At 39.0% G+C, this 23,462-nt stretch overlaps 1 protein-coding gene across 7 annotated transcripts; it reads left to right on the forward strand.

Moving 5' to 3' along the window:
• Positions 1-945: 945 nt before the first annotated feature.
• LOC117693821 (phospholipid scramblase 1) lies at positions 946-23,274 on the forward strand. Of its 7 annotated transcripts, none has more exons than XM_076917432.1 (11): positions 946-1,160; positions 2,352-2,503; positions 7,148-7,226; positions 9,131-9,156; positions 10,350-10,430; positions 14,161-14,408; positions 15,592-15,634; positions 17,259-17,479; positions 17,580-17,741; positions 20,544-20,705; positions 22,201-23,274. In XM_076917432.1, the coding sequence occupies exons 4-11, from the start codon at positions 9,144-9,146 to the stop codon at positions 22,255-22,257; spliced, it is 987 nt and encodes a 328-aa protein (XP_076773547.1). In that variant the 5' UTR covers positions 946-1,160; positions 2,352-2,503; positions 7,148-7,226; positions 9,131-9,143; the 3' UTR covers positions 22,258-23,274. The 7 variants fall into 7 exon arrangements, with proteins under 7 accessions (XP_076773547.1, XP_076773548.1, XP_034340478.1 ...); XM_076917433.1 differs by having other exon boundaries at positions 2,404-2,503; XM_034484587.2 differs by lacking the exon at positions 7,148-7,226.
• Positions 23,275-23,462: the final 188 nt, after the last annotated feature.

The raw sequence follows: 23,462 nt of genomic DNA on the forward strand, positions 1-23,462 counted from the left end.
CTGTGCACACTATTCTGTGCACACTGGTATTTACGTGTGTCCAGGAATATATACACATATACAAGTTAGTGAGCCCCTTCCGAGATGCTCCCCAGATCTTTAGTTGAATATACTTAGAAATGTTCCAATCACAGGGAAAGAAGAGAGAGCTCTCTAATCAAAATTCACCTTGTAACCCTTTCATCATTCTTTCATAACCCCACATCCCCCAAGAGTACCATCATAAAACGTAGCCTGTTCATGTCATAGGGAAATTTCTTAGAAAAGTCCACACCAGGCATACTAAATCGGAAACTTTTTCAAGACAGGGTTTCCTGGAACTCACTCTGTAGACCAGGCTGGCCTCGAACTCAGAAATCCACCTGCCTCTGCCTCCCAAGTGCTGGGATTAAAGGCGTGCGCCACCACTGCCCGGCTAATCAGAAACTTTAAAGGCAGGACCTTCAAATGCAGTTTCAGCTGGACGATTCCTCTCAGGCTGTAATTTGAGAAGCACCATTTTACTACACAAAGCAAATGCTGATTTTTCTGGTGAGGGAGCTACAGTTTCAAAACAAATCTGAATGTTTTCCAGTTAAGGATGGTGCTTCCCCCCCCCCCCCCCCCGACTGGAGTAAAAACAACGTAAAGACTGCTAACAGCAAAAGACACCCAACGGTTATACAAAAGCCACAGGATTTTTTTTTTAAATAGGAGAAAAACGCAGCTAGAGAAAGAGTTCAACAAACTTGAGAGTGCAAACAGGACGGATGGAACAGATGTGGTAATTGATATTACCACTTAGGAAAGTGTGCAAAGCAGGAAAGTCGTTTTGAGGAAGCCCGATTTCCCCCACAGAATGGTTGAGGTCAGTAGTGTAAAGAAAGTGCCTAGAAGAAGCCACACCCCAGGTGATGAATAGCCTTCCCTTCCAAAGCCATCAAAATCCCACTTCCTTTTGCGTTGCCCGTGGGCGGGGCGTGTAAGATGGACTGCCCTGCCTGGCCTCTGGGCGCAGCTGGGGGATTCTGGAGTCCAGGCAGAGCTCATCCAGAGTGAGTCCCTCTGCGAGGCTTTAGGGAAAGCTGGGCTACAGCTGCGCCACTAGCAAGGGGTTGGGACTCACGACTGCCAGGAGCCAGCGGTCCACCTTGCGGACTTCAGAGCAGAAGGAGCCTCAGGTGAGACCCGCATTCTGTGCGGTCCAGGACAACAGAGCTGTCGGTCTGTGCGCGCGTACAGAAGCGGGGTACGGTGATGGGGCGCGGGGGTGAGGGTAGGTGGAGGGCGAGCAGGAGCAAGGGCTGGGGGCGGTTTGCTCAGGCGGCAGAGGTTATGGTTTGGAGACTGGGAGAAATGGCCGAGACTTGGGCTCGTGACCCTCCGGAAATGGGGAGGGAACTCAGCCAGTAGCCCTGCTGTCCCTGCCGCTGCTCAGCGATCCAAACTCGTGACACTTCTTCGCTAGTTCCCACGGGATCAGTTTAGCACACTGCTTCACAGCCTAGAGCAGCCCTGAAGCAGTGTGGAAGCTGGGCTCACTTGTAGCACACTTTTAAAACGCGCGCAAAGCCCAAGTTGGATCCCATTGCAGGAAAGGGAAGGGGGGGGGGGTGCGGAGAAAAGAAATCGTTCAAAAAGCCTGCTAGCTCTTTAACCCAGGTGTTCTTTGCGATTGTGGCTAGAACACAAAGTATACATCGCGTTCTAAATACAAAAGTAGGGAATATAAGGGGGTAAAGGTCAGAGTGGGTAAGACCACTAGGTGAACATTACATTTTCTGTTACATACCTTGGACTCTGACAGGGTTTCGTCATGTATATTCATCTCTTCCCTGAAATTGTTAACAGTAAAAGACTTAAAGATTTAAGCCACTTTAAAAAGTGCCATCCCTTGGGAGTAAGAGGCAGACATATTTCTGAGTTCTTTGTCTAATAGAGCAAGTTCCAGGACAGCTAGGGCCACACAAGAGAAACCCTGTCTGGAGAGAAACAAAACAAACAAACAAAAAAGGAAAACCAACCAAAACAACAAAAAGAGTTGTCACTGTTGCATGAGTTAATATAAACTGGACAGAGAACCAAGTGGAAATGTGAAAACTAGCTTTTATTATACGAAATACTCGGCACAGCCCCCATGCCTACAACTCTCCCTCTGGTTCCTGTGTGACTTGACTTCTGTAATCTTATTCCTGGAAGTTGGGTTTGGCCACCTCCCCATTCCAAGACAAACAATTATACTTTCTTCCGGTTTAGCGGCTTAGCAGTTGGAGCTAAATAAAAAGCACTATGCACCTGGGGGCGGAGGCGGGGGGGGGGGGGGAAGGGCGGAGGGGCGGGGCCGTTTCCTTCCTGAGTTTTCCTAACAACAGAGCTTTCTACCTGGATACCTACAACAATCGTGCCGCTTTGAATAATGAACAGACATAAAGAAATAGAGTGTTCATAGAGTCCCTGATTCAAGGCAGAGCAACATGACCTCTCCCTCCTCTGCTGTGAAGATTGTTCCTTCCCCCTGAATGAGGTGAGCTTCAGGGCCTCGACTTGTTTGTAACCTGTTTGTAGTGCCCACTGAACATACCCACAGCCATAGCTCCGTGGCCTGGCTTATGATAAATACTTTTCTTTGTGACTTGTACCTGTCTTGATGGCACTGCAACCACTGCTGTATAAATCTGAGCCCCTATAAACCTTCCTAATATCAACATTTTTACTCACAGCACTTTCAATATTCTTTGCAATATACTTAGTTTTCTTATTAGTCCTGGGTCTACAGATTTACTATTTGAAGTATTTGTATTCAGCTTTGTATAGTCTATAGTATTGACTTATCGACTTTTTTGCCATCTATATATACATTGTAGACAGTGTATATGCTATGCAGATAGTGTAGACAGAGTGGACTCTGTGGTATCCATGCATACCCCCTTGAAAACACAGGGTGTTCATAAAGTGAATATTTCTTCAGGAAATATTTATATAAGCATATACGCCTGCGTGTATACAACACACTACTGTAGTACAGCTTTAAATAAATAGAGCTCAATGAAACCATGTTTAGTTAATGTGTGTTAACAAGTGTTTGTATTTTTCAAATTACATCTTTTTGGGAAAAAACAAAACAAAACAAAACAACTTACCTAGCCACTAAACGATTGACCCCAAGCATAATCTGGAACCCTAAGCTTGGCTGTCTTACGTAACCGAGAGCCGGCCCTTTTAAAATACATGCTAACAAATTTCATTTGTTAGAAATTTGGAAACCTTTTTCTTTTTTTCATTGAACCAGAGATAATAATATGAAAATATGGAAATGAGCTGCCATAATTCATCCAGTTAGTGAACTGAGAAGCAGTAAACAACAACCTTGGCTCAGTGAATTCAAGGGCTTCATTTATAAGTAAGCAAAAAAAAACAAAAAACAAAAACAAAAAACAAAAAAAACAAAAAAAACACCTCAATGTAAAATCATTGGACTTCCCTGAAGGGCATTTTTGAAATCATACAGAAACTCCAGTAAGGGTAATTGGGTTTTGAGATGTATTTTTGCTTCTTTAAATTTACTTCTCTTTTTTTTTTTGAGACAGGGTACAGGGTTTCTCTGTGTAGCCTTAGGCTGTCCTGGAACTCACTCTGTAGACCAGGTTGGCCTCGAACTCAGAAATCCTAGGTCTGCCTCCCAAGTGCTGGGATTAAAGGCGTGCACCACCACTGCCCATGCTTCTCATTTTTGTAGAACATTTGACAACCATGTTTTCGGTGCTTTCGAATTGGTGTATAATCTATTTTCATTCAAAGCCTGCCCATGTTTCATTCAAAGTTTAAGCTTGTTTGCATTTTGTGATCATGAAATACTGATGCAGATTTTGAGAAGGAAGCTTTCTGTTTCCGAGGACTTCGCATGTGTAAGCAGTGTATTTCTGGTACAAGCGCACAGTCACAGGGTTCTGTTTCCCTAAATGCTCACCAATGCCTTGAAGCATTGTGGAAATGCATTGAACCATTGGTGGAAATATGTTTGCATATTCATCTGCCTCAGTTTGACGATTACTGAACCCAGAATTTGACAGATAAAATAGTGTTTCCTTGTAAGTATTTACTAAACCTTTCCAAAAGTACAAAGCCTACCTAAAAATGTAACTAAAAAGTACCTAGAAATTATTTGATTTGTAGCTGAAACACAACCAAAAGTACCTGGAAATGAGTTGATATGTGACTTACTACCACGATTTTGCCTTGACACTTTTCCCATTGCAATTTTTTTTTCCTTTACCCACCATGAATCTCTTATTCAATTGTTCAGCTCTTCGATATTCTAATGATGGTTTTAAAGCAGTAGGGCCTTGCTGAGTTGTATAGAGCCATGTGTTGACGTTTGGACTGTGAAGGGAAACGTGAACTGGTTTAACCTGTGCATTGGGTGATTTACAGGCAGGCATGTGTTCTTATGTATGCACTAACAGGTAAAGTCAGGTTAAATAGCCTCAACCTACTTATTCTCTAGGCACAAATAATGTTCTAATTCTCCAAGATGCTTTTAAAAGCAATAGAAATTTCAAGATTGCAAAAGACTGAATCATGTCTGAATCCTGAAGACATGAAGATAATCCCCTCATGGTGCCTCCCTGTTCCAGGTGGGAATGTTTTACAATTAAGAGAAAACTCAGAAAAGAACTGAAGAGATGGCTCAGTGGATAAAGTACTTGTGCAAACCTGAAGGTTGGAGGTGGCAATTACCAGAATTCCACATAGAAGCCCAACAGTTATGGCCACTGCCAGCAATCCCAGCTTGCAGGAAGTAGAGACCATGGCCCCAGTAATAGTCAATCTCACTAGATAGACTAGCTAGAGTTGGTCAGCTTCAGGTTTAGTGAGAGTCCCAGTCACAGTAAATGAAGAAACTGAAGCACAATTGAGGAAGATGCCAGATGTCAGTTTTGGTTCTCTAAACCTCACTCCATGTCTACACACATGCAAACATACATAGACAAATACTTACATGCCTCATACACACTTAAAAGTAAGCATTTCTTAATTTAAGGTGTTAATTAAAAACTAGAAAGGAAATGGGTATTTGTGGTGGTAATAACAAAACCCAGAAATTACATATAACTGTATTTACATATACTTTCATTTAATATGTATAGGGTGCCACAATTTTCCATAAATGTATCACGTAATATAGTTACAAAGAGGAAAATAATCAGGGTATTTCTTGAAGTTTCTCACTTGTTCTGGGTAATTGCAAATCTTTGGTGCAGTTTATATATGTTTATTACAAACTTTCCTCCCTTTGGGCACATCATAAATGTCATTTTCTTTTTCATAAAAAAAAACCTCCCGAAACTTAAACAGAAAAACAAGGGCAGAAAACATTTTAAAAATCATCAGGTTAAAACAGTGAGTGACATGCTTCAGCTGGGAACACAATTGCAAGTTATTTTTAAAGCCGGGCGACGTGTGTGCTGACAAAGCCCCACTAAGGTTGAAGAAGGCAGAGAGAATCATTTCTACAGCGAAGGAGAGCAGTCTGGGTAGGCAGTCATGTGGTAAATGCCTTCATTCATTACACACAGGGCTATTTTAAGTGGCACATGCACAGGCTTAGTGGCAACCTAATATTTTGCTCTAGATCCCACACATGGCATTGTAAAGCTTGAGACATTGTAAACCCTCCATGGGAAGGAGATCCCACATTTTGTTCTGCAGCAGTTTTTTCTAATGGGTGCTTCTCCTCAGGAACATAGATAAAGACTCAAAATCATGGAGCAGAGTAATAAGAAAACATCAAGGAGAGACACATGAGCACAGTTTGGGGATTTCTGTGCAAGGAGGAAATGTTCTTTAGCCCCCAAGACAAACAAACCCAGTGTCTTCTCAGTTGGTCACATTATGCATACAGAATCTAATACCACCACATTCTTAAGGTCCACCTGACATGGCTTAGGAATTCCCCTCTTTCCACATCCTAAGAAGGAAGATTTGTAAACAAAGATTTTCATAGTCAAGCTGGCTAGATAGACAAGGAGGGATTGGCAAGCTCTGGGTTCAGTGGAAAACCTACCTCAATACTTAAGGTAAAATACAATTAAGGAAGATACCAGGGTCAGTTTCAGTTATCTAACTATAGCCCATGTATACCTATGCAAACATACAGTATCCACATATATACACATGTACACATTTTTTCACTGTTTGTGGTATGCATGCATGTGTATATGTATGTTTACATGTAGGTAGTATATGCTTGCATGTATACCACAGTGGAAAGAAAAAAATGTTTTAATTAAAAAATATTCAAAGTTTGAACTGTTGAGCTGGTTTATCTTGAACATTGGATGAGTTAGGGAGAGATTCTGGTCTTTTATAATTGGAACTCAGTAACTATGAAAAGATTTTTTTTTTTTTTCTAGCTCTGGGCACTGTTTACCAGATGTAAGAAATATAAAGTTGTTTGATTGGATATGAGATGAAAAATAACAGAAATTTACAGTCCCTTAAAGTTCTTGTTTAGTTGAGGTCATAGACCTTTGTAAGCTAAGTTTATGAAATAAGGAACATGTGGCTGGAGAGATGACACAGTGGTTAAAATGCTTGAGGATCTTGCAGAGGACCAACCTCTGGGTCTCAACACCTACATGATGCCTTCTAGCCACTGGTAACTTCAGTTCCAGAGCATGGAGAGCCTACTACTGGCCTCCTCATGCAGCAGGCTCACACTGCACATACATATATACATACTTGCAAGTAAAATCACCCAAACACATGGGACAGAGAATCAAAAGAGAAATTATAATATCTCTTGTATTTTTCTTAAACCAGCTAATAGGATTCAATCATTTACTGGTCTAGAAATCAATCCAATATTGGAAATAACAGTCTACACTTGGAAGGCTGGATCTGGACATTTTCAGAGACATATTTGGAAGTTAGCTGTAGTTCACTATTATGTTATAACAGGAGATAAAATTGGGACAGGATCTGGATTTCAAACAAGGGTTAGTGCATGTTTTAAGGCTCTTTTAATTGTCAAGCTAAAATTGGCTTTGTCTCTTCTACAATATTCATTGTAAGTTGCATTGACTGTATAATTTCCGATTGTGTTAAGTGTGTTGAAACCTGGCATGTCTGTTACGGGGGTCTATTAACCAGCTTTTGTTTGTATTAGAATTAGAAAACCTTGATTCGCTGAAAAAAGCTTAAATGTGCTGGAAGAAGTGAGTTGGGATTTAAGCAGAAGCAAGAGGGTAAGCAGGCTTCATTATTGCTGGTATAACAGCTTTAATTTCATTAATTGCTAGTACCACTGCTTCTGCAATGACATTGACACAAGGAGTTAAAACAACTATTTTTGTTAAACACCTAGCAAAAAAAAAAGTTACTAATGTATTGAGTATACAAAAGGATTTACATAGGTATCTGGAACAATGGCTGATGCTCTATAACCTATTCAAATTACCTGAAGGTTCAAGAGTTAGGACCCATCTCAAGTGTCATGACAAATATCATTGGAGCAGTGTTACTTCTAAAATATATAATGATTGTCATTATAATTAGAAAAAAGCTTAAAGACACCTGTAGGGTATCTGGCATAATCCTAACACCTCTCTGAGTGTGTTGACTTTGCATAGTGAGATTATGAATTTAAAGAATGCTGCTCTGTTGAGCTTTGATGCTGCAGATAATGCCAATAAAGTTAATTCATGGCCTAAGGTCAGTATTTCTATTTTAGTCAAACCTCAGGAATGGCATATATAGCTTGATCAGGCTAGCCCTTCTTGTCCTGGGAATACTTTTATTCCTGCCCATCCTGTTAAAGCTTGTCTCTAACTACATCAACAGACTGGCAGCCAAAGTACGTGACTTTAAACTGATACTGGACCCCCAGACAGAGTTATTAATTTAACAGGCTGGCAAGCCAAGGACAGGTAATATTCTACACAGAGCCTTACCAACCTAAGACAGAAATGCATTGCTTATGATAATGATGGGAAAAAAAAAAAAAAAAAAAAAAAACTTTCTTGTCAGAACGACCTAAGACAGGCTCAGTCTGGTTTATGCAATAAAAGGGGGAAGATGTGGAGAGCTTTTGGGGCTGCCTGGCAGGAATCTGTCACTGGCCAAGGACAAGAAATGGGCTGCTTGGAAGTAATCTGACATAGGCCAAGGACAAGGAAATAGACTGCATGCAGAAATCTGACATTGGGCTGAAACAAAGAAGTAATTTCAAGCAGAAATCTAAATCCTAGGCTAGAACAAAGAAGAAATTCCAGGCAGGAATCTAAATATTAGGCTGGAACAAAGAAGTAGGCTTCAGGCATGAAAATGACTTTGGGCTAGGACAGGGAAGTATGCTCAGATATTTTGATCATCCTGATATGCCCTTAGAAATAAACAGAGTCCTGTGATCACAGGACTCTGTTTATTGTCTGCTTGTTCTTTGATTATCTGGGTTTATTGTCTTGCTTGTTCCTGGACTATTTGCATCTATTATATTGCTAGTTCCTCAACCTAGAACTGACCTTAATACTTGGCATGTAACTTAAACAGTATAAAAGCAAAAAAGCCAGGCGGTGGTGGCGCACGCCTTTAATCCCAGCACTTGGGAGGCAGGCGGATTTCTGAGTTTCTCACAGAGTGAGTTCCAGGACAGCCAGGACTACACAGAGAAACCCTGTCTCAAACAACAACAACAAAGGCAAAAAGGAGGAGGAGGGATGGCATAGGGGATTAATGGGTGGGGAGAATGGGGAAGGGGGATGGCATCTGAAATGTAAATAAATAAAATATCAAATAAAAAACCACTCAAACACATATAATAAAAATAAATAAGTCTTAAAAATATAAATGGTGCAGATAAAAACCTGAGGGTCATTTAACATACATATTAAATAAGGGATAGCACCTATCTCTAGACCAAGATTTGTTTGTCTTTTAATTTGATGCATCTGTTAAGGTACTGTTTAGAGAACAAGAGTATAGGCATGAGGATCAAGCCCAAACATTTGCATAAGTAGATTAGCCGAGACTAGATGAATCAGAAGGATGAACCAGCCCTGTGCCTGGATAGTTTGTGAACACATTGCAGCAGTCACATTTCTCCTATAAATTTGTAGATAATGAACTAACTCCAGATATTCTTTCTTTTCAGAAAGGTTTAAATCATGGAAAAGCATGGTAAGTAGTTTATGACAGATATTTACTTTTCTTCCTTATCATCTGTTTATCTATATCATCTATTAAGGCATCACTTGATTGTAATGCTTCCTTCCGTTACTGAGATTGCTCTTCTGATTCATTGTTATAGTATTGTCTTCATTATCTTATTTAGTATTCCAGCACAGAGAAGTAGACACAAATATCCATGGAACCATTTACTTAATAACAAGAAAGCCACAGAGAAAGTGATATATGTTAGGTTTACAGATACATGAATTGTGCAGCGCATACTATATCATATCCAAAGAATATGGGCTTTTTTGGGCACCTTTTATGTGTATGGTGATTATTCTAGTCATACTAATTAAAGAATAACATTTTTGATATCAATTCATTCTGAAAAATGTTCAGATGTTTACTTTGATGATGTGTTTTACAACATACACATCCTTTAGGATTTAATAATATGAATTGCATTTTTCTTATTCTTTATTCCCTCTCAAGAAAATTTTAAAATAACATTTATTAAGTCTACAGTAAAAGATTTTGCCTTATTAAATTTTAGATTCTGCAAGGAAAAGCATTACATATCTTTGGAAATAATACTAGTTAAATGATTTTCTCTGAGAATTTTTTCTCTTTCATCTCTGTTGAGATGATAAAAATATACATCTCTCACCATAATCTACACATTCTACACCTTTCAGGCTAGATCATTTATTTCTTAATGACTTTTGTAGCAACATAAATTTTCATAAAACAAAATCAAAGCCATTGAAATGAAATTTTGGGTAGACTATTTTAAACATGCTAGCAATTTGTTCAGCTTAGAGAAATTCAGTTGACCTCTGTGGCACAATCATTTTTTTGCTCATTATATTCATATAGTTATATATACATATGTATACATAAAAGTAAAATAAAATATCTTTGAGTGATAGTTTTCTGATAGGTCAATGCTTTTTCTAAGCTACATATGCTAAATTTCAAAACTTAAAATACATACAATTCTTTAAACTGTATGAATCAATTTTAATAGTATGTTTAGGACAAAAGTCTTCTTCATATTGGCTCCTCTACAAGCAGAACTCTGTGTTGAGTGTACTTTGCCTGGCTCAGTTTAGCATCACACATTTTCTCGGTACTGTGTCCTCCTCTTCCTGAAACATCTCATTTATGTTGACATGCACATATCTCTTTCTGGATTGCAGGCAAGCAAACTGAAGCTCCTCAACCAGGAACATATTTACCAGCTGGGTATGCTCCTCCGTATCCACCAGCAGCTTTCCAAGGTACAATACTTATTGCAGAAGAAAAATAACACTAACCAATTGACAATTGGAAGGGAGAGAAAGAAAGGGGTCCTGGCACACGTGTCTTCATTTTAGTAATTCTGTTTCATGAAATTGCATTAAAGGAATTTTGGCAGCTTTACTCCTTTTGATTTTCTTTTGTTCCATGGTTTCCATAGAAGTATTTTTACAATGTATTTATATTTTATATGCATTGGTGTCTTGCCTACATGTCTGTGTGAGAGTGCCAGGTCTTGGAATTACAGAGTCATGAGCTGCCATGTGGGTGCTGAGAATTGAACCCAGGTCCCCTGGAAGAGCAGTCTGTGCTCTTAACCACTGAATCATCTCTCCAGCCTTCACAAAAATATTTTTTTATAGAGGGCAGGAAAGGTTGTAAAGAACTCTAAAATCAGCAGTATGTTTATATGGCACAACAATGTTTCACTTAAAACACACAACCGGGAGTTAATTTTGTCAGCTGCTTGTCTGTTATGAAGACTGAGATCAAGTCCTTAGAATTTGAAAAGTTTTCCATGGGTGTTTTTGAGTCATAGAGGACTTGGAATTAATTGTAAAGTAACAGACAAATGAAGGGACTTCTTAGCACTGGAAGCAACCTAGGGTTTTTGTTTTCACTTGGTAGCATATATGATAGACATATATGATAAGACAGCTTTATTCTTAGCCAAACCTAGAGATGTGGGTCTATAAACCCAGAGCATAGGAAGCAAGAAGATGGTAGGTGTTGGCACCCGTACTCTTCCTCAACGCTTTGGGGCTAAGTGCTCTGGTCAAGAGAAAGAGTGGGGCTGCAGGGGCAGGAGACGAGAAGAATGGAGACAAGACAGGGTGTGATCAAGTCTCTTTTATTGAAGGGAATTCTGAGGTATTTATATACACAAGCAGGAGAACACAGGTGAAAACACTTTACCACATGCACCATACAGCTGAGGTCACTAAACAGCAAAACAAGCTATGTGGGATAAACAATATATTTATCAGAGTGTGCTCAGCTGTTATAGGCTTTTGACAACCAAGTCTTTCATCAGGGTATATGGTTCCAGATGGCTGTAAAGTTGATCTAGCCGCTTTCTACTAAAGTCAGCTCCCAACAGGTAGGTTCAAGGCCAGCCAAACATTTTGCAAAAGCCTGACTCCCAATCAAATAAGGCTTAGATAAAGCAAATGTGTAGAATGTTTACCTTGCATGTGTGAGAACCTAAGTTCCATCCCACAACTCAAAAAAGGAAGAAGGAAAAGCCTTTATGTTGTAATTATGATGATCATTGTTATTTTGTCTTATTTTGAACCAATGCATAAATTAATTGAGAGATTTTTAATTTAACAAATGCAATTGTCAGGATTACCTGACCTTTGCAAATGCCCATATAAATGGCTTTCGCAGGTTTTCCAGTAGCAGGCTATCCATATCTTCAGAAAACAGTCTGGGTATTAGTATCAAGGTATTCTGGTTGGGCAGAAGGGTGGTATGCATTCTGTTCTCTTTGCTAAACAGAGTGTCTTAGAAACTCCTCTGTAGATCCTAGATCTTCTCCAGATGTTTATAATAAAAGAGTACGCTCTGGCTAAGCCCCAAGACTTTAACTTGAAGTCGTCAGCTACCTTACATGCATCAGGACAAGCACACTAGCAGACCTGAGTGTCAGGGGCATTTACCAGGTGCTTCCACTATGAAGACAAGGTTTGAAAACCTCTGCTCTGAGTTCCTAAGGAACTGGTGTTGGGTCAGTTCCCCACCGAGTTAAAAAAATGTAAGGCAGAGAGGTAAAGAATGTTTCACTTTGCCTCATAGTTAACTTGAAGTAGGTGGTACACTGGTCTTCGTCTTTTGTCATAGAGAGGGTTTTGACATTCTAGTTTATTCCATCTATAACATCTCTCATCAGGCCTTCTTCACATTGAGGGCCTCCTTTCTCATGCTTTAGGTATCAGCATGAAGTAATCCACATGAAGCAGCCACCTTCCTTGCCACCATTTTGCTCATACATTTTCTCTTTCATATCAGCACAAATGTTTGTTAGACTGTGGCTCTCTTGAGTCAGTTCTGCTTGTACTCCTGAATTCTATATGAGAGTCTCCCATATATTTACCCTTAATAACCTTTTGCTATGACAGAAATTATGAAGGCAATTAAATAGCTTTCTGAGCTATAGCAATTTTTCTAAACCTTGTTGAAGGTTGGAGACATGAATTTTGTCAGAAGTCTTCTATTTATCAATCGTGGATTCTAAATATTAACCTTTGCATGTCTCAATGTGAAATCATTGATGCACATAGCACAATATCAAAATTGAATATATATTCCATTTCTGTGTCTTAGCTACTCTGTAGATACACTTAAGAAGCTCACGGCAATCATTCCTTCATAGAGTATATGAAACACAGGGGTATTAATTCCCTCCTGTTCTCTAGCTGTTAATTATTTAAGAGTTTCCATGGGGCTGGAGAGTTGACTTAGTGGTTAAGAGCACTTGCTACCTTTGCAGAAGACTGGGGTTTGACTTGCTGCATCCACATTGTGGCTCACAATGGTCTGTAAAGCCAACTCAGGGGATCTGATGCCCTCTTCTGAATGTCAGAGGTACTATGTATGCACCCGCGCGCACGCACACACACACACACACACACACACACACACACCCCAAAAGCCCCATACACATAAAATGATATAAAATGAAGGAGCCAGGGAATGAGGCCCAGAGCATGGTGGCCCTGTTCAATCCAGGACAGCCAAGATAGAATGTAGAATTTAATAAATGATAACTCAGGATTATCAGTGGGAAATGGATTGACCACATGGAGGTTAGGAAATGGCTCAGCTATTGAGCTGTTTAAGACATATCTATCTATCTATCTATCTATCCATCTATTTATCTATCTATCTATAATTCAGAAACCCCAATCTTTGGGGAAGGTAGAGGGAACTTGCAACTGGGACTTATTTAATTATTTTAATACTACAAAATGATAATACAAAAATAATTTGTCTCATAATTTTTATATTCCTTGGTTAATCAATTGTATTTTTTAGAGCTTCTATGGAGCTAAATTGTAAAATTTAAATCTGTAACATTAAAAAAATGGAGGTGATATCTGTCATATTTTTTTTAGTGGTCAAAACTGCAGAGGAATATTAAAATTAAAAAGATTAAAACTCTTGCCAAACAAGATCTGCTATGTACTAGAAAGAATAATTTGTCTTTAATTATATACTAGGATTTCTCAGCAGTGGCCCGATAATGTTTACGTTAAACAGTTCTTTCCTGGAACCTATTGTCCTTGCTGGGTAACGTATAATTACACCCCTTCCACCCAAGGGACCATCCTCCTGAGCTCAAGCAGATAAACAATGGACCATATATTCCCAGTTCTCCCTCAGGAAGACAAAGAAATCTCTTCCCCAGGTCTTTCTGAAATTCTAGAATTGTGCTCTCTGTTTGTGGTCCTTTGCTCAGGCCCTTCATTTTGAGTATTCGATCACCAAATGTCAGGAGGTTTATGTCTCAGCTCTAGTACAGAACTTGTTTTCTTTCTCAGTCTCAATTATTAGAACCTATTTTCTGGCATATAAAATGTCACAGCATCATATAGATCTTGTATCTGTAGGATTTCTGAGATGAGAACTCAGTGTGTAGATAATTGGGATACTTCTAATGAAGTGATTTTTCTGTGCAATTATCAGTTGTTTCTCTTGCCTTTATTCCAGGACCCCCAGAACATGCTGCTTACCCCATACCACAGGCTGGCTACCAAGGACAGCAGGGTCCCTATCCAGGGCCCCAACCTGGCTACCCAGTCCCACCGGGAAGTTATGCAGGTGGTGGCCCAAGTGGTTTTCCTGTCCAAAATCAGCCAGCATACAATCATGCAGGGGGGCCTGAAGGGACCCCATGGATGCCAGCACCACCTCCTCCTCCACTGAACTGTCCACCAGGGCTGGAATACCTAACTCAGGCAAGTGTAAATGCACAAACTACTCGTCAAAAGAAAAAAAAAAACAAAAAAACCAAATACATGTTTCAAGTTTTTAGGGTGGAGTATCAGACAAAAAAAAAAAAAAAAAAAAACCCAAAAAACAAAAAAACAACAACAAAAAAAAAAGTCACAAAAATCTGAAATAAAATAACATTTTCTACTAGCAGATACTTCTAATTCTTTTAGGTAAGGTTCACCTTTTAAGAAAAATACTAACGTGCAAAGTACTTGTGTTTTCTGTAGTTTTGAATTTATCAAGCAATAATAGTTATTAGCACTATTTTCAATTCAGGTTCCTAATCGGTTCATGTATTATCTTACTTAATCATTATAGAAAATTCTCTGATGTGCAGGCGTTATAATTATCATGTTTCTCAGAAGAAAAAATACTGTACAAGAAATAATACATATTTTCCCCATAGTTTTCTAACCTGGACTTTGGTACTAAACTCAGTGGTTTTTTTTTTTTTTTTTTTTTTTTTTTTTTTTTCATTTTGACCTTAATGCATGTCCTCAAAATATATCTTCTATTTTTAGCACCAATAAAGCTCATATTTATTCTTATTACTTCTGGCCTTTGAATGAGGAAGTTTTCTAAAACCCTACAAGTAAAGAAAAAAGGCCAAGAATATGCTGTACTACATGGTAATGAGTTACAGAAGCATGACTTTAACATTTGTTTGATGAAAGACATTAGGTGAACTGGGAGCAGTAAGCATAGTCAGTCGATGAACATATAAATAAACAGGCTGTGATAACCATCCAGTTGTCAATCATTCGAGCATCCCGGTAGATACTCTGTGTGAACTTAAAGGTACTCAAAGGTAGGTCAGAGAAAGTTATTCGATCATGAAATAACTTTAAAATAGATTGTAATAAAATTAGCATTCTTTATATACCAGAAAAGAATGTATCCGTACTGCAAGTGATATCAGTCACTCACGATGTCTTTCAATCTTGCAGCACTAAAAAGCTTTAATAAATCAATTGAAGTAATTTGTTTCAAATCAATCTTATTTGACCAAAATGTTATCTTGTAGATGCATCCTTTCCACAAATGTTTTGCCATTTTTACAAATCTTATCTTTTAAATGAAAAACAAATTAAATATGAAATGTTGGTAACTGATTTTAAGCACGTGTTCTCTTTTTGTCTGTAACAGATTGATCAGATTCTGGTTCATCAGCAAATTGAACTTCTGGAAGGTGCGTATCTGTAGTGTTGATAGTATTTGTAGAAATAGAAGCAACTAATACAGATAAAGGCCTGTCAGCTGCCTTTCCCACAGTAGTCAGCCAGGAGCTCACAGCAGTGGTTCTCAACCTTCCTAATGCTGCAGTCCTTCAATATAGCTTCTCTTAGATCTACAGGCTTTAAGATACTGTAGAATTACATATAAATCACGAAATATAAGTAATTCTAAAGTACACTATTTTTCAATATTTAGCTTTTTAAAAAAAAATGGGATATTTTTAAGTTTCTTATTTTACAAAAATAATTTTTATTTACTTTTTTATATTATGTGTAGCACAAAGATAATGAAATTATTCAGGTTTTACATTTTGGATGTACAGTAGCTCTCAATGAGTTTCCTATATTCAAATCTCAATATACAAGAAAGATGTACATATAAAATTGTTTTGGTATTTTCACATGTTATTTACTTATTTACTTATTTTTTAGTAATCACAAGGAAAATTAGAGACTGTAAAAATATTTTTAGTTTTCATGAATAAGGCCAAAATTTCTGAGGTTAAGATATTAAAACAGCAACAGATTAAATAATAATTGTCCTGTAAAAATCAGTTGAATGACAGTCAAGTGTTGAAAGAAAGGAAGTTGCCATGACAGCAGAGCTCACACTGTCTCAGCCCCACCGAAGGCACTTCACTGTTCATCATGGCGAAGAACCCCATGGCAGATGGCGTGGGGTACTTTGAGCTTCTGCAAATTTTAAATAGTTCCTCATGATTTTGGACAGTCTCTGAAGAACAGTAACTCTAGTATCAGAGGCTATAGAGTAGGAAGGACTTTTATTCTGTCTTCCTGGCTGAACAAAAAGAGAGGATCCCAGTGTGGGAGTCAATATATCAAGACCCCTCTTTTGAAACTCTCTGGGTACCACACTGTTGGCCTGTGATGTCATAAACCTTGTAGGCTGTGATGTGAAGACACAGCTGCTAAGAGCCTCTTGTCTAAAACCTCTCTTCCATCTTGAATTATCTATTTTTGATAATTAGATAAAAAAAAAAACAAAAAAAAAAAAAACCACGGATGTCTGGGCCCAAGGCCCTGTTCAGATTCACTTTCATTTTTCACTCTCCTTTTTCACATCCGTACTTTTAGAAGAAGAACACCCATTCCTTTTGCTCAAGTGATGAAGAAAGGGTGTGTGTGTGTGTTTGAGCGTATATGTGTGTGTGTGTATAACAAATCCCAAAGCGTTGATTCAATTCATAGAATATAAATATAACCGTCACTCTCTAAGCCATAAAGCAAACCTCTGCCAGATGACTGGAAGTTTATCCTTTCCCCTTAGCAGCGTATCACCCGAGACACTGAAGCCCTCTTGTGACAGAGTCCATGGAGTTGAAGACGCAGCTTGCTCTCTTTCGAGGTCTCCCATATGGACTTCATTCCTTCTTACCTAAATATTCTTCCTCCTTTCCCACTGTTATTTCTTGAGGCCAGATCATCTGTGCACTCACTGCCTGTCTCTCATTTTCTACTGTTCCCTGTAGACTCAGGCACACCATCCCACTGCTACCTGAGGAGAGAATCACTGTTCCTCACAAAGCAGTGAGTGTGATTTGTCCTGCATGTTTTCAGTCTTAACAGGCTTTGAAACAAATAACAAATATGAAATCAAGAACAGCCTCGGGCAGAGAGTTTACTTTGCGGTGGAAGATACGGACTGCTGTACTCGAAACTGCTGTGGAGCGTCTAGACCTTTTACCTTGAGGATCCTGGATAATCTGGGCCGAGAAGTCATGACTCTGGAGAGACCCCTGAGATGCAGTAGCTGCTGCTTCCCCTGCTGCCTCCAGGAGGTCAGTGTGAAGTTCCCATAGCAGCAAGGGATTTGAAGCATGGATTAAACCTGGATGGCATGGCTATGGTTGCATTAAATACGCACTCTTGCTTTTGTAGATAGAAATCCAAGCTCCTCCTGGGGTGCCAGTAGGTTATGTGACTCAGACCTGGCACCCATGTCTTCCAAAGTTCACTCTCCAAAATGAGAAGAAGGAAGATGTTCTAAAAGTTGTCGGTCCATGTGTTGTGTGTAGCTGCTGTTCAGACATTGACTTTGAGGTAAGAAGTTTATCATAATGTCTACAGGATGTGGGTTGTTTTTTTTTTTTTTTTTTTTTTTTGACATGAAAAGAACATATCCCTATAGGATGTTATTATTGCGTTACCTAAACAGTGTGAACAGATGTTTGTTCATCTGGTTAATGATTAATGAGTGCTCTGATTAAACGTCAGTGTAGATAAAAAGGCAGAGGTCTGTAATGGGGAAAAAAAGAGGAAAGAAAATTTAAAAAACAATTAGTACGTAAAATCTTTGTATGTTTGGGTGAAGAGTTGGCTCGGTTGACAAAGTGCTCACTGTACAGGTATACTACATTTGGATTCCCAGCATCCATGAAAAACCATGGCATAGAGGCAAATGTCCATCTGTCTTCCAGTACTGGGGAATGGAGACAAAAGGCTGCCTGGGGCTTACAGCCTTGCTGCATCAGCAAGTGAGAGACCCTGTCTCAAAAATAAGGTCTCAGCAGTAAACCACTATCTAAAGGCTTGCATTTCACACTAAGGCATGCTGATATTCACATCAATAAACACCTACGCACATGTGATATGCACAAACAGACTAACTTCTGTATGTTTATATCCATATTGGACGTTTTCAATAGAAAAGTTACCAAGCCACTGATGTAGGCTTCCTTGGCTCGTCTGTTTTCTCTTGTTCTGCATTACAAGCTCCAGCTATGCTGAGGAAAGTGTGCACTTTTAGAGTTTTGACTAAAACTGTGGTATATACTTTCCCTAGAAGAGGCCGAACACAAGATATTTATTTATATGACATCTTTTTATGTGGATGCTGAGAATCCATATGCAGATCATTATGCCTTATTAATGACAGTTTCAATATGATTAAGCTTTAAATTCTCATCTTTTCAAAGGTTTACTTTTCGTAGCTTCCATCACCCACAGTAAACAATGGCTTGAAAATATATAGTAGAAGGTTCCAGATAAAACTTTATGGGATGTAAATTACATCCCATTTTTAGTAGTGTGAGCTAACCTCAGGCTGAACTGCTTCATCCTGCCTGGGTGTGAGTCATCTTCCTGTATACCCTCCACAAGGTCCATCATAGAAGTCTTGTTATTAGGGGTCAGTCATGGAAGTGTGACCTTGTGCTCTCTCACTGCAGTGATCAAGATGCCTTTACACCATAGCCTAAAGCAGTCACATGACCTGTGCAGCCTTTATCTCTGTTCATCTCAAGACCTGGCACTGTTTAACTCACTTCATCAAGGGAAGGATAAACAGAGACTAAGATCTTTTGAGAGAGATACCCATTCCCTTAACTTTCCTCATAGAGTATTATCATATTTTTCTATCAGTGTCTTAAAAAAAAAAAAAAACATTTTAGTTTTCCTGATTTATTAAATCAGTACCATATCAGGATTGTAAGAATGGTAAACCTGTGAATTGACACTTGACACTTTGCTCAGTCTGGTCTGCATCTCCTGTCCTCTATGAGTCTTAGCTCATATGGCCTTTGATAAATGATGATAAAAGCTTAAATGACAGGTATTGCACATAAAATATTCGGCTACTACAAAAGAGGATTTGTTTTAGAGATGCTATCCGAAGCAACTATAATGGTTCATGACTTCAAACAGACAGCACTGTGTTCACATTATGGCCATTAGGTCAGCTCAGTTTCTGGGCATTGATGAAGCTAATGTAGCTGGCTCTAACTTAGACCATGCAGTGACCTCCTATCTGTTCAAGCAAAGTGTGTCCTAGGACTGTGACCACAGCATCTTGTTGAGTGATACTGCACACAGGATGTACATGCAGGCTAAGCCAGTTGGCCATGATAAACACTCAAATCCTCCGTCACACCCTATCATCAAATTAGACACCCAATAAAACCTGATCCTAAAGGAACAGAAAGTGTACTGTGCCTAGCCTGGGTGTGGAATGCAAGGACTACTCTATGAGCAGTATCCTGTGACTCTTCGTTCATGTTAGAGGGAGACGTCAACACATTGAGGTACCATCCTCCTCCAGCCACATCATCTGTGAATAACTTTAATGTCCCTTGTTCACTTGGTGGATTCTGCCTGGAGCAAGGGCTCTAAAGGAGGCTGTTCCCACCTTTGGTGACCTTCGCAGGTTTGAACAGGATACACCTTCTCCTGGATCACAAGCCTATGTGTTCATACCTCAGGAAGCATCCATGTGTCCTCTATGGAGTGGCTTTAGTTTGGGCCTGTTCTGTTCTACTGTTCTACTGCCTGACGTTTCCTTCTACAGCCCCCCCCCCCCCCCCAATCAGAATCTTTTCACATTGGAAGTCTTGACTTGGCATGTCTTTCTTCTTGTACTCTCTATACCCTACTAGTTTTCCATCCCTACCTGATCTCTGACCTGGCAGCCTCCCATGGAGCTTCCTGTTGTATCCTTCCACTAACCAGCTGGTCTTTAGGCCTCTCTGAGCTTTTGTAGTTCAGGAGCTTGTACCACCCACTATCCCATGAGTGGCAGTGAGCCTCTGCTAAGATTCTTGAAGAAGTATTTGAACAGCAATTGCATTTATCATCTTTCTAATGGCTCCAGACAATGTATCAGTAAAACATTTAAAAGTTTTTTTCTATTAAATTTATTTTGCATTAAGAACGAGAATTTATGTTATCTGTCTTAGCAAAAACCAGAGAACCTTAGTTTTGTCTGCATACAATGAATAGTTTAATCTCTTGATGCTTATCAGTTTATGTAATTTAAGGCAAATATTTGTTTTTTTGAACTATAACTTTGAAGGTTACGTTTGCCATTTAGTTTTGAGAAATGCTTATGACTTTATTTTTGCTACGCAGCTCAAATCTCTAGATGAAGAATCGGTGGTTGGCAAGATCTCCAAGCAGTGGTCTGGTTTTGTGAGAGAGGCCTTCACAGATGCAGACAACTTCGGGATCCAGTTCCCACTAGACCTGGATGTGAAGATGAAAGCCGTGATGCTTGGAGCTTGTTTCCTCATAGTGAGTCTGTCCCTGTTAAGTTTCCTTGTCAGTGACTTCCTGCAGTCATTCTGAAACCATTCACCAAACTGTATGCTCCAAGATGCCTTGTGCAATGAGCAGTTGCTTCTATCAGTGCTCACCATTCAACCACGTCTGAAATACCATTTAACATGACACTCTGACACAGTCTAGTACATTTGATTACGGGGATTGTGTATGCCCATAAGCCAAAGGTCTTGAGGCCTGGAGTGATTCTAAGATGGGAAATTGTTGTTTTGGGGAAGTTTGGCAGCATTTTTAGGCCACAGACCTAGGTCATTAGGAATTTAGGTAACTTGCTCCTTTAGGATTAGGCAGAACTGTTGGAAATCCAAGTTTACAAAGATAAATCTTGGTGACTCTGTGGTAATTGGGTTGAAAGGGAGCAGCACTGTGATTGTTCAAACTAAGCGATTAGCAAATGGGATGATAGAAGGGAAAAAGGAAAACAAGAGATCAAAGAAATCAAATGTATAAGATTTAATAGACAGTAAACTTGTTCAGAAGAGAATTGCCGACCCAGGGCCCAGGAGCTCCCTGTAGGCATACATTTTTTGCAACCTACTTTTAATGGGTTCAACCTCTCCTCTAGCCCACCACCCAGCTGTAGTAGTGGAAGAGAAAAGTTATTAGGATATGAGGGAAGTGGAATTGTTCAGCAATATTTTGGGGGGTGGGGGGACAAGCTCAATCTTCTTTGGCAGCAGTTCAGTTCCATAGTAAACACCAAATACAACTCAGCAGCTGCAGACTACCTCTAGATAGGCAGATACCAGACAAAACAGCAGCCTAAAGAAACTGCCTGAGGCAAGGCCCCAGGACTCTCAGGAGCAATTCTTGGGCAAGTTTCTCCCAATGGTGGCATTACCACAAGTTGAGCTCAATAAGGCTATGGAAAGCGAACCAGTACATGTTGGAAGAATAGTGAGGTGGAGCAAGACAAACCAATCTCAGTGTCGTTTCCCACAGTCTGTGGGGTCATCTCTACTCCTTCATTAAGGGTCCTTTCAAGTGTTTTCTATATCAAAACATCCTTTCACCTGTGTGCCCCAACAAAACATCATTTGACATAACTGATTTTCAAAACAAATCACAAGTCAGCTCCCCTGTCAAGGTTTCCAACTGAGAAGGCTCCACCATCCCCAAGTCAAATCTCTGAATCTGGAACTCCTGTAACCAGAAACATTAAATTACTAGAAAGGACTAGCAGAAGTTCAGGAAGCAAGATTTTAGGGGGAATATGAAAAAGCAGTATCCAGAGAATTTGTCAGGTGTTAATCAGACTGGTACAGAGCAGAGGAAAGGGAGAAGGATGTAATTGATTGCCCTTAAAATGCCAAGAGAAATGCAGACCTTACATAGCAATAGCTGCCCACTGTTCTTATGGTGCTTAGTTTTTATAAGTTCCCTTTGTATCTGGGATCTGTTCTCTGTTTTGTTGTTGAAAATTCTTTTCTTTCTTCTTTTTATTCAGGATTTCATGTTTTTTGAAAGAACCGGAAATGAGGAACAAAGATCAGGAGTATGGTAGTAGTTTCCTGAAATTTCTCTTGAGGTGTAAGGACTACATACTGATGAACGCTCAGTGGAAACCAAGGAAGCAAAAGGAACACACCATGGCTTCTTTTCCTTTCCTGAAATAACTTCGTATCTATTAACCTGTGATGGCCATAGGCCCTGTTGTACAATTGTGCTCTCAAATTAGAGTTTATTTTCTATAATTCTGTCATGTATTTGTTTTTATACATTGTTAAGGTTTTCACTGTGAATTTGTGAAAAAAATGTGAATTTATACACACAGAAATGATCTTATCTATGAAAAATGCTTTGACTTTGTCTTTCATTCATTTCCCATTTTGGGGGAAACAAGTATTATTGTAATTTAATATAAAACTACATACTAAATGTAATGTAATTATGCTTTACACAAAGGAGTTGATATTATTTTACAAATACTCCCCATTTAAAACCTTTTAAAAAGTTCATTTACCTTAGGGTTAACTGTTATTCAATATAGTTATTAATAAGAAACAGTAAATGTATTTCTGTCTTTAGAAAAATCAACATAGTTATGTAAACCTACTTCTATACTGTTCATACCAATATTTATAACAATAATATAATATAATTTGATATAATACAATACCATATATACACATATTTTCATGTGTATCTCATATAAATATATACAATTACTTTCTCATGAAATGTTTAGCTCCTGTATTCTAACATTTCTAGAATAATCAATCAGGCATTTTGTAAGTGATTGTTAGCTGAGATTTTACGAGGTTGTTCTTTTGAAATATTTTCAGAGATTTTTCCTAACTTAGTCTGTAGACATGCCTGGCAAACCAGGAAATTCCCTATGGCTGAGAATTGCTTAAGGTGATGGTTCTTCTTTCAAGACAACACCTAGATCAGATAAGTTTTAGTTTGTGGAATTGATCTGTTAAAGGTGCCTTTTGTGTAACAATAAAGAGGCTATCGATAAAGGGTTTGGGGTTCAGTCCTGGAGAGGCTGATCTCCCTGCCTCTTGAGAAACCAAAATTTCTGCTGCAGTAGCTCTCGTTTCTTAGTTCAATTGCCCCGACATAGGATTGCTAGTAGATAACCAAAAATCTAAAGTCAGCATTCCTTAGATTGCTATGAATTCTAGACTCTGGTAAAGGGCCTCATTTTACTTGACAGGAAAAGGATTACTTCCCTTGTTCACTCACTAACTGGTCCTCTAGTTC

Source organism: Arvicanthis niloticus, chromosome 21 (genome assembly GCF_011762505.2).
Source record: "Arvicanthis niloticus isolate mArvNil1 chromosome 21, mArvNil1.pat.X, whole genome shotgun sequence".
NCBI classification, from domain to species: domain Eukaryota; kingdom Metazoa; phylum Chordata; class Mammalia; order Rodentia; family Muridae; genus Arvicanthis; species Arvicanthis niloticus.

Excerpts from the sequence above, each read along its gene's own strand:
- LOC117693821 (XM_076917432.1), top strand. Across the intron at positions 10,431-14,160 it reads TCCACCAGCAGCTTTCCAAG|GACCCCCAGAACATGCTGCT; the intron begins GTACAATACTTA and ends CCTTTATTCCAG. Across the intron at positions 15,635-17,258 it reads GCAAATTGAACTTCTGGAAG|TCTTAACAGGCTTTGAAACA; the intron begins GTGCGTATCTGT and ends GCATGTTTTCAG.